The sequence below is a fragment of the Rhincodon typus genome, chromosome 43, assembly GCF_021869965.1.
Source record: "Rhincodon typus isolate 14 chromosome 43, sRhiTyp1.1, whole genome shotgun sequence".
Classification (NCBI taxonomy): Eukaryota; Metazoa; Chordata; class Chondrichthyes; order Orectolobiformes; family Rhincodontidae; genus Rhincodon; species Rhincodon typus.
In genome coordinates this window covers 6,089,365-6,101,015 of record NC_063374.1, presented here as the reverse complement: position 1 = coordinate 6,101,015, position 11,651 = coordinate 6,089,365, and the positions used below count along the sequence as shown (strand labels likewise).

At 47.7% G+C, this 11,651-nt stretch overlaps 1 protein-coding gene across 1 annotated transcript in view; it reads right to left on the bottom strand.

Annotated features, from left to right (window-relative positions):
- LOC109921646 (solute carrier family 22 member 6-A-like) overlaps window positions 1-11,361 on the bottom strand; it is a 14,482-nt gene extending 3,121 nt beyond the window's left edge. Inside the window, exons 1-5 of the mRNA XM_048619622.1 lie at window positions 11,298-11,361; window positions 10,930-11,098; window positions 9,902-10,025; window positions 7,301-7,416; window positions 2,106-2,320 (exon numbers count right to left, since the gene is read on the bottom strand). Coding sequence (XP_048475579.1) covers window positions 2,106-2,320; window positions 7,301-7,416; window positions 9,902-10,025; window positions 10,930-11,098; window positions 11,298-11,361 — 688 coding nt within the window. The remainder of the gene's footprint in view (window positions 1-2,105; window positions 2,321-7,300; window positions 7,417-9,901; window positions 10,026-10,929; window positions 11,099-11,297) is intronic.
- Window positions 11,362-11,651: the final 290 nt, after the last annotated feature.

Here is an 11,651-nt window from a genome sequence, read left to right as displayed (position 1 = left end):
GTGCGCGTGTGTGAGTGCGCGTGTGTGAGTGCGCGTGTGTGAGTGCGCGTGTAAATGTGTGTGTGCGTGTGTAAATGTGTGTGTGTAAGAGTGTGTGTGCGTGTGCGCGTGTGATGTGTGCGTGTGTGCGTGTGTGCGTGTGTGCGTGCATGTATGTGCGCGTGTGAGTGCGAGTGTGTGTGTGACAGAAAACCAGAGTGTGGTACGGAATTGGAAGGATCCAGAAAACATGATGGGTTTGATGCCGCAGAGAAAGGGGGTAAAGGAGCGAGGTGACTGCACAGCAAGAGGCCAAAGTGGTGCCAGTAGCAGTAGAGAAACGATAGAGAGGAAAGGTAAGTGTTAATGATTGGAGGATATTGATAAAGGAAAATGGATCAGCTCCACTGAAGGACAATGGGGGTCAGTAAAATTCAGCACAGACTTTACCTTCCGCAGTTGTCGAATTCAATACTGGGCCATCATGGCTGTAAAATGATATATTGTCCCCTCAGGCTTGTGTTGGAATTTGTTGGAACACAGGACAGAATTGAGAGCGTTTCCAGAATCTCCCCACTCTGATGGGACAACCCCGGATCTATGTCGCTAAGCAGCGAAGAATCCCTCCAGTGTGGAAGCAGGCCATTCGGCCCATCGAGTCCACAACAACCCTCTAAAGGGCATCCCATCCAGACCCTCACCCATACCCTCTCCCCGTAACCCTTCATTTCCCCATGGCTAACCCACCTAAGTCTGCACATTCCTGGGCACTATGGGGCAATTTAGCACGGCCAATCCACCCTAACCTGCACATCACTGGGCACTATGGGACAATTTAACACGGCCAATCCACCCTAACCTGCACATCCCTGGACACTATGGGACAATTTAGCACGGCCAATCCACCCTAACCTGCACATCACTGGGCACTATGGGGCAATTTAGCACGGTCAATCCACCCTAACCTGCACATCCCTGGGCACTATGGGACAATTTAACACGGCCAATCCACCCTAACCTGCACATCCCTGGGCACTATGGAACAATTTAGCACAGCCAATCTATTTTTGGATTGTGGGAGGAAACCCACGCAGACATGGGGAGAATGTGCAAACTCCACACAGACAGTCACCCGAGGGTGGAATCAAACCCAGGTCCCTGGCGCCGTGAGGCAGCACCGCTAACCACTGAGCCACCGTGCCACCCAAAGCGAGTGAGTGGTGAGCCTTTCAGCCTCAGAAACCTCACTTTTAGCAGCTCATTCAAATGGGCCTGGAATGGTCTGACGGCCAAACCAACCTTGCTCTCCCTGTCAACGCTGGTGCTGCAAGACAAGACTCCATTTCCTTGGGCCTCTCACCCAATTCCCATTCCGCCTCTGGTATTGTGCATTTGGTTGAGAAGATGGTGTGACAGTACCGAAACCTGAGGCCTAGTTGCCAAAACGGCGCCAACCACACACACACACACACACACACACACACACACTGGTATATCTCCACAGAGAGGCAACTGGGCCTCAGGTTTCCGTACTGTGGAGGAGGGTTCATTCCCTTGGCCTTCTGACTCAATTCCCTACGGGACCTGATGTTGTGCGTTTGTGATAGAGGATCAGTGCTGAGCCTGAGACTTAGTTGCCAAAATGATGCCAACCACACACACACTGGTTTATCTCCACAGAGAAGCAACTAGGCCTCAGGCTCAGCACTGATCCTCTATCACAAATGCACAACATCAGGTCCCGCAGCGGGAATTGAGTCAGAAGGCCCAGGGAATGAACCCCACCCCATGGAGTCTTGTGTTGTAGCGTCAGCGCTGAGAGGGAGAACAAGGTTGGTCTGGCCTGATCTGGGACAACTCTTGAACTCTCGTGGGGCCTGAGAAAGAAAGATGCCCCCTTCTGGGCAGGGAGGTATCCTGTCGGCACCACTCCTGGGATCCTGCTGTGCATTGCCAGACGTCTCGGTCAGGTTTGGCGCCACGTGAGACTCTCAAAAACTCACTTAAAATGTCACGAGGCTATGATGGTGCCAATTAAAGTAAATCTCCCACATTCTTCTTGGAGAGGGCGTTTGACCTGAGGCCCGTTGGAAAGGGAGTAGATGTGTGAGGTGTGCAGGCCTTACCTTTCGGAATGAAGATGTTTATGATGACGATGCTCCCCGCGAGGATGAGAGAGGTGCCTTGCGTGAACCGTCGGCCTATATAACTTAACGTCACAACGCCAAGAAGCTTTGCTGGAATATCTACCGCTCCAAAAATGATCTGGATGAGGTAAATATCAACTCCGAACCGTTGCAGGTCTATCGCTAACCCATAATACGCGAAACTGGTTGAAAACCTGGTGGAGGATCGAGATGGACAAGATTGAGCTTTATCAGTAGCAATGACTCTGGGCCAGCATTTCAGAACTCCAAGCTAATTCCTGGGAGGCTAAAGGCTAAAGGGTTGGAATCTGCCATCTCTGACGGTGAAATTTGACTTCCATAAAAATCTGGAGTTAAAAAGTGAACTTAATGGCAATTGCGTATCCACATTGTCGTTAAAAAAAAAACCCACCTTGTTCAATAATGTCCCCTTAGGGAGGTTCATCTGTCAGAGAATCATAGATTCATACAGTGCCGAAACAGACCCTTCGGCCCAACCAGTCCGAGCCGACCATAATCCCCAAACTAAACCAGTCCCACCTGCCCGCTCCTGGCCCATTTCCCTCCAAATCTTTCCCTATTCATGTACTTATCCAAATGCCTTTTAAACGTTGTAACTGTACCCACATCCACCACTTCCTCTGGAAGTTCATTCCACACACGAACCACCCTCTGTGTAAAAAATTTGCCCGTCATGTCTTTTCAAATCTTTCTCCTCTCACCTTAAAAAGCGTGCCCCCTAGTCTTGAAATCCCCCACCCTAGAGAAAAGGCACCTACCATTAACTCTATCTATACCCCTCATGATTTTATAAACTTTTATCAGGTCGCCTCACAACCTCCTATGCTACAGTGAAAAATATTGCAGCCTTTCTTTATAACTCAAGCCTTCCAAACCCGGCAACATCCTGGTAAATCTCTTCTGAACCCTCTCCAGTTTAATAATATGCTTCCTATAACTGGGCGACCAGAACTGGACACAGTGCACCAGAAGAGGCCTCACCAACGTCCTGTACAACCTCAACATAACGTCCCAACTCCTGTACTCAAAGGTCTGTTATCTTTACTTGGTCTGGCGCACATGACCTATCGCAATGCGGCTTCCATTAATCTTGATAAAGTAGGTGACTAACCACCGTCTTGAACCACTGCTCAGGATTTGGAGAAAGTAACTGGACTTCCTTCTCCCCAGAGCCCATTCGCCACATACAACAACAACTCAGGATTGGAATACCCTCCAATTCGACAGTGAGTGCCACACCAGCAACTCTCGAGAATCTCTTGCACGAGAGAGGGTACAGAAAAGACTTACCAGGATGTTGCCGGGAATGGAGGGTTTGAGATGTGAAACCAGACTGGAAAGGCTGGGACTTTTCTCACTGGAGCGTAGGAGGTTGAGGGGTGACCTTATTGAGGTTTATAAAATTATGGGTGGGGGGAGCGTAGATAGATAAATGACAAGACCTTTTCCTTAGGGTGGGGCAGTTTAAAACTAGGTGGGGGGCATATTTTTAAGGTGAGAGGAGACAGATCTGAAAGTGACACAACTTTTTTGTACGGACGGTGTGTGGAATGAACTTCCAGAGGATGCGGGTACAGTTATATTTAAAAGACATTTGGATAAGTACATGAATAGGGAAAGGTTTGGAGGGATATGGGCCAGGAGCAGGCGCGTGGGTCTAGTTTAGTTTGGGATTATGGTCAGCACGGACTGGTTGGGCCGAAGGGTCTATTTCCCTGCTATGACTCTAAAACAGCCCAGCTGATTGACATTTAATCCATCACCTTCCATGTTTACACCCCTCTGTCACCATTTCGTTGCGGCTCTATTGTGTATTCTCTACAAGCAATTCACCAAGGCTTCTATGCAGCATCTTCCAAACCCTCTGTCCTGCACTGCCTGCAAGAACAAGGATAGCCCCAACACCAGCAAGTTACCCTCCTAACCATACACCAACCTGACTTGAAAGTATATCAGCCACTTCTTCACTGTCACTGGGTCAAAATCCTGGAAACCCCTCCATAACAACGGCCTGGGTGTTTTTTAAATTCATTTGTGGGATGTGGGCGTCGCTGGCTGGGCCCAGCATTTATTGCCTCTGTCCCTAATTGCCCCCTTGAGAAGGTGGTGGGGAGCAGCCTTCTTGAACCGCTGCAGTCCCTGTGCTGTAGGTAGACCCACATTGCCCCTTAGGGAGGGAATTCCAGGATTCTGACCCAGCGACACTGAAGGAACGGCCGATATATTTCCAAGTCGGGATGGGGAGTGGCTCGGAGGGGAACTTGCAGGGGGTGGTGTTCCCATGTATCTGCTGCCCCTTGTCCTTCTAGATGGAAGTGGTGGTGGGTTTAGAAGGTGCTGTCTAAGGAGCCTCGGTGAGTTGCTGCAGTGCGTCTTGTAGATGGTACACACTGCTGCGACTGAGCGTCGGTGGGGGGAGGGAGTGGGATGTTTGTAGATGTGGTGCCAATCAAAGCGGGGGCTGCTTTGTCCTGGATGGTGTCGAGCTTCTTGAGTGTCGTCGGAGTTGCCCCCATCCAGGGGGCAAGTGGGGGGTATTCCCTCAGACTCCTGACTTGGGCCTTGGAGATGGTGAGACAGGCTTTTTTTGGGGGGAGTCAGGAGATGAGTCTACAGCAGTGCAGAAGGTAGAATTCTACCTTCTCAAAGGAAATTAGCGTGGGCAATAAATGCCGTAATAATGGCACCCACATCCTTAGAATAAGTAAAAGAAACCAACAGGTTTAATGGTGAGAACTGTGGTGGCCATCATTAATGTAGAATGATTCCCATACAGTGAACTCAGCCAGATACACTGTTAGGCGAGGGTTACACATTACTCCCACACAGCTGCCAATAAAACATGATGCAAGATTTTCAGCTGCGCTGTCGAAGAGCTCTACAAATGCATACCGAGCTGGAAACGTGAGCTCTGCTCTCTCCCCACACAGATGCTGGCAAACCTGCCGAGTTTCTCCAGCAATTTCTGCTCCCGTTTCCGATCTGCAGCTCTTTGTCTCATTTTAACCTCCTTCCCCAGTCTGTCCCCTTGCCCCCTCTTTCTTCGCCTCGAAACATAGACAATTGGAACAGGAAGAGGCCATTCTGCCCCTTGTGCCTGCTCTGCCGTTCAACAGGATCATGGCCCATCATCCAACTCAGTCCCCTGACAGCAGAATTAGCGGAAGAAAGGCATTTGTGAAGAGAACGGAGATGACAGAATATTCCGGAAGACAGTCTGTGCAAACTTGGAGAGATTAAGTTAGAATTCATTGTTCTCTTCTTAATCAGGTTTATTAAGTGGAACTTGTGTTTATTTGAACAGTATTCCAGTAGAATTTAGACCAGTTAGGGAGTAGTTAGTCGTCTAAGGGGACATTGTTGGTTTGTTAGTAATTCTGTTAATTTGTTTGTTGTTAGGCTAAATAAATAAATTGTTTCTAGTTACTTGTAAAGTGGAGATCAGGGATTTTCTTTTTTTTTTAACCACTCTTAATAGATTATGAGGGGAAGTGTGAGCTTCTCTAGGTGTTTTGGGGGTAATTATTAGAGGAGAACCTCTACTCCCATCATAACTCTAGGCCCGAAACATCAGCTTTCCTGTTCCTCTGATGCTGCTTGGCCTGCTGTGTTCATCCAGCTCTACACCTTGTTATCTCAGATTCTCCAGCATCGGCAGTTCCCACTATCCCTGTATTCCCTAACAGTTTTTGGGATGCTTATTATGTCCTCCTTTCTATGTCTATATAAGAACCAAAGCCTGTATTTAATTGGCCTGCCATCCCTATGTCCCTATTATAACTTCACACCATCAACACCTATCCCAACGTTCCTGTTGTTATGAACCAGATTAGACCCCCTCAAAATATTTTCAGGAGGTAGCCTAGACCCTAACTTCTTCTTATTTTCAAAGGCAGAATGTAAAGAGTTTGTTTCCAGATGCAAAACGACCATCAAACTACTCGACGTTAAGCAAAAGACAATTTATGTGAACACTGCAGTGAAAATACTACCAAAGAGAAAGGAATTTAGAATAATTTAACTGTATTGGAAAGCTTAACAGAATAATAGATACAGTAACTATTACTGATTAACTGTTGCAATAAAGTAACAGCCCATAAGCACACACACCTTGGCAAAAACTCAGATACAGATTCTCACATGCAGTTCTCCAATCCAGGAGGAAAAAAACATCAAGAGAAAATTCAGAGAAAGTAGCAGCCTGGAGTCATTCATTAAGGATTCCAACTCTGTTGAGACCCCAATAGCTTCTGATGCTACTCAGAAATCCTGATCTGGGAAAGTTGGCCACACCCACTCAGACTGTTTAAAAAACAAATCCCAAGGCCTCCCAAGCTGTTTACTCAAGTGGTCTTCAGTAGGCAGATCAACACCTCTGCCTTACAACCCCTCTTCAAAAAAAAACCAGGACAAAATAACCTCTCAAAGTGACAGCATTGTTACACTGTGTCCCATAAAAATTATATCCTGTTACCCAGTTCAGATCCTATAAGTACATTGATCATAGAAAATACAGCTCAGCAACAGGCCCTTTGCTCCACAATGCTGTGCTGAACGTGATGCCTAATTAAACTAACCCCTTCTGTCTGCCCTTATTCCATATCCTTCCATTCCTTACATATTCATGTGCTTATCTAAAAGCCCCTCAAACGCCCCTATCATATCTGCCTCCACCACCATCTCCTGGCAGCATGTTCCAGACTCCTACTGCTCTCTGTGTAAAAAACTTGTCCCTCACATCTCCTTTGAACTTTCCCCCTCTCACCTTAAATGCATGTCCTCTAGTATTAGACATTTCAACTCTGGGAAAAAGATTCTGACCATCAACCCTATCTGTGTCTCTCATAATTTTATAGACTTCTATCAGGTCTCCCCTCGGGGTCCGACACTCCAGAGAAAACAACTTGAGTTTTCCAGCCTCTCCCTATGGCTCATACCCTCGAATCCTGGCAGCATCCTGGTAAATCCTCTTCCGCCCCCTCTCCAAAGCCTCCACATCCTTCCTGTAATGTGGCAACCAGAATTGAACGCAATACTCTAAGTGCGGCCTAACCAAAGTCTTATAAAGCTGCAACAGTGACATCCTGACTCTTGTACTCAATTCCCTGACCAATAAAGGCGAGCGTGCCATACGCCGTTATTTGATAACTTACCAGACAAGCATTGTACAGCAGGCTATCTTGCACATTATGGGTGTTTTGAACAGATCAAGCACACTGTATTTTCCCTTGATGTTCGACAGTTCCTTCTCCATAGTGGACTTGAGGATCTTTGGGAACACACAAAATGATATGATACATCAGTATCAGAGCATGTTTCCATTCATTGCTTTTATGCTTAACAGCATATAAAACGTGGTAAGGGGTAGACTGTATAACACGCCCCCCGCCCACAAGCCTGCAATGCCATTCCAACAGATCGTAGAATCCCTACAGTGCAGAAAGACACCATTCGGCCCATCGAGTCTGCGCCAACCCTCCGAAGAGCATCCAGGCTCATGATCAACCCATGACCCAGTTTTATTGAGGATTGAAGAGCAGGAGTGGCTTCTCTTAACTGGAAAAGGTACTTGATGAGCCCGGGAATTATAAAGAAAGGCTGGGAGTTTTTTTGCTAGAGCGTAGGTGGTTGAGATGAGACCATCTAGAGGTTCATACAATAATGAGGGGTATAAATAGGCTGAATGGCAGATTTCAAGACTAGGGGGCACTTACAGTGAGAGGAGAGAGATTTAAAAAAAGACATGGGGGCAACTTTATTTTACACAGAGCATGTGGAATGAGCTTCCAGAGGAAGTGGTGGATGTGGGTACATTTAAAAGACATTTGGATAAGTACTTGAGATAGTAGGAACTGCAGATGCTGGAGAATCTGAGATAACAAGGTGTAGAGCTGGATGAACACAACAGGCCAAGCAGTATCAGAGGAGCAGGAAGGCTGACGTTTCGGGCCTAGACCCTTTTTCAGAAATGGGGGAGGGGAAGGGTGTTCTGAAATAAATAGGGAGAGAGGGGGAGGCGGATAGAAGAGAAGATAGGTGGAGAGGAGACAGACAGGTCAAAGAGGCGGGGATGGAGCCAGTAAAGGTGAGTGTAGGTGGGCAGTTAGGGAGGAGATAGGTCAGTCCAGGGATGACGGACAGGTCAAGGGGGCAGGATGAGGTTAGTAGGTAGGAGATGGGGGTGGGGCTTGAGGTGGGAGGAGGGGATAGGTGGGAGGAAGGACAGGTTAGGGAGGCGGGGACAAGCTGGGCTTGTTTTGGGATGCGGTAGGGGGAAGGGGAGGGTTTGGGTAGGAATGCTCTTTGGGGGGGTTGGCACAGACTCGATGGGCCGAATGGTGTCTTTCTGCACTGTAGGGACTCTACGATCTGTTGGAATGGCATTGCAGGCTCGTCGGGGCTGCTATACAGTCTACACCTTACCACATTTTATACGCTCTCAAGCATCAATGAGTACATTAAACATCTTATCATTTCCACAGAATATTACAAAGCACTTGAAAGTCAAATAATTACACACTGTAATGGTTTTAGGTTTTAAAAGACTGGTTAGAGTGAGATGGGAAAGCTGAGGGTGGAGAGTCTTTGAGACACTACAGGACTCCTCTTGCTGATAATTTAACCGAGCCATCGATTTGATTCTGTGTAAAACGGAAACTAACAGCCTGTGATAATGTCACAGCCACAGTGATACCAACCGAATGTTCCATTATTCTGCCACAGCATTTCAGTCAAGTGGTAACAAAGAGTTTGAGACTGCGCACCTCTCACCACGGGCAAGAGATGGATGTTTAATTTGACTTTACAAGCAGAGGTGCTCGACAGAAAACAACGTGTTGCACTGAAATAACTTCAGAAAGGCCCTTATTTTGTCACCAGGTCACCCTTTATTCACATGTGGCGAGTTCTTGACACTGAGCCAGCTCTCTAAGTGAGCAGAACCCCTGACAGTTTATATCTGTCAGCCAGGGCTCCCTGATTGGACCGGGTTAATAGCCCCAATCAAGAAACTCATGTTCTGTGAGGGCCACCCGGCTGACCTCATTACAATCACTCCACCCACAATTGCTTTCGTGTATAACGATTAGACTTCCTCTTGCTTCTCTCACTCCCTTAACAGGCCCCAAAGTGCTGTAATGCGTCGTTGCTGTTGCCAGGTAGAAATACTAACACAGAAAGATCCCATAAGCAGGCAACATGGATCCAACCAAATTATCAGCTTCCATGATATCGGTTGCTGGGGTTGAAGGGTTTGAGCTATAGGGAGAGGCTGAATAGGGCTGGGGCTATTTTCCCTGGAGCGTTGGAAGGGGTGACCTTATAGAGGTTAATAAAATCATGAGGGGCATGGATAGGGTGAATAGACAAGGTCCTTTTCCCCAGATTGGGGGAGTCCAAAACTTAGAGGGGCTTAGGTTTAAGGTGAGAGATGAAAGATTTAAAATGGACCTGAGGGGTAACTTTTTCACACAGAGGGTGGTGCGTGTGTGGAACGAGCTGCCAGAGGAAGTGGTGGAGGCTGGTACAATTATAACATTTAAAAGGCATCTGGATGGGCACACGAATAGGAAGGGTTTAGGGGCCAAATGTTGGCAAACGGGATTAGATTAATTTAGGGTATATGGTCAGCATGGACGAGTTGGGCCGAAGGGTCTGTTCCCGCGCTGTACGTCTCTGAGCCCCCAAACGGCAGTTGCGTGTGGTCTGGTGGGGGAACGGCAATACAAAAACTAAATTTTAGAGTCAACACTTACAGCTGTGGTGAGCGTTTTGCCCTCTTCCTCCTTGTTGTTCAGCTTTGCCACCCATTTGAGATGTTTCAGAGCCACGTCAGCCTTGTTTTGCAGAATGAGCCAACGCGCTGACTCTGGGAACCACCTGTGTGTGTGTGACCACAACAGCAACACCTTTAGTGAAAACTCCAACAATCCATCAGGGCGACATCAATTGTTCGACAACAATGCAATAAGCCTCCCTCTTTCTCCCTCCTCTGTCCCCTTTTTAACGTCACTCACAGGACGAGGGTGTCGCTGGCTGTTCGATCCCATTCCTATCACATCGCTGGGGGCCTGGAGTCACATGTAGGCCAGACCAGGTAAGGATGGCAGCTTCCTTCCCTAAAGGACGTCAGTGAACCAGATGGGTTTTTCCCCAACAATGGATTCATGGCTATCATTGGACTCTTAATTCCAGATTTTTTGTTGAATTCAAATCTTATTGTAGCTATGAAGAATGGTTGGATAAACTGGGTTCGTTTTCACTGGAACGCAAGGGGTTGAGGGGGGCGACCTGATAGAAGTTTATAAGATTGGAATGGCGTGGATGGAGTGGGAACTATGAAGGTTTTTCCCCAGGGTGGAGGGGTCAGTTACTAGGGGACGCAGGTTTAAGGTGCGAGGTGGGGGGGAGTTTAAAAGAGATGCGTGAGGCAGGTTTTTCACACAAAGGGAGGTCAGTGCCTGGAACGCGCTGCCAGAGGAGGTGGTGGAAGCAGACACAATAGCTGCATTCAAGAAACACCTGGACAAATACATGAATAAGAACGAAATAGTGGGATAGGGATCCTGTAAGTGAAGACAGTTTTATTATGGAAGGGCAAAATGTGTCAGCATAGGCTTGGATGGCCGAAGGGCCTGTTCCTGTGCTGCATTGATCTTTAATGTTGCCCTCACAAGGCATCTTCATAACTCCTGACTTCCCTCGTACCCACCACCACCCGCAACCCCACCCCCCGACTCTTTCCGACCCTTCATCCACTCCTGTCACTAGTGCCCAACTTTACCATGAGGACAGGAAGAAGATATAAAACGGAGTGGCCAAAGTGAACTGAAGCCAGCGCCAATGTTGGATTGCAAACGCAATGCCAACCAGGATCAGTTGGCCGAATGTGTAGGAATAATTGAAATAAGTTGAAACTGCGGTTCGCACTTTCATCGGGATCCATTCAAGATCTGAGAGGAATTAAGAGAGAGAGAGAGATTCAAAGCATTAAATCAATGATATGACTCACTTCCATCGTTATTGTCGCTCTGGAGGTCACAAAGTGTCCCAAAGCAACTCAAAGCCAATGAATTGCATTTCAAATGCAAGCACTGATCGAGTGTAGCAAATTCCTACAGATTATTTATCGCAGCAATGAACAGCACTGACTTTTATCATTATGGGTGAATAGATGGACTAACAAAGCTTCCAGTGGTTTTTCAGATAATGCCATGGGATCTCCGTGCTGGGACCTCACTCAAGGAAGCTCGCTCAGTACTGCTGACGGTGCCTTAGCCATTAGCACTGCCACTTCAGGGACCCGGGTTCGATTCCACCCTAGGGCGACCGTCTGTGCGGAGTTTGCACATTCTCCCCTGTGTCTGCGTGGGTTTCATCCAGGAGCTCAGGTTTCCTCCCACAGTCCAAAGATGCACAGGCTAGGGTGGATTGGCTGTGCTATATTGTCTCATAGTGTCCAGGGATGTGCAGGTTAGGGTGGATTGGCCGTGCTAAATTGTCCCA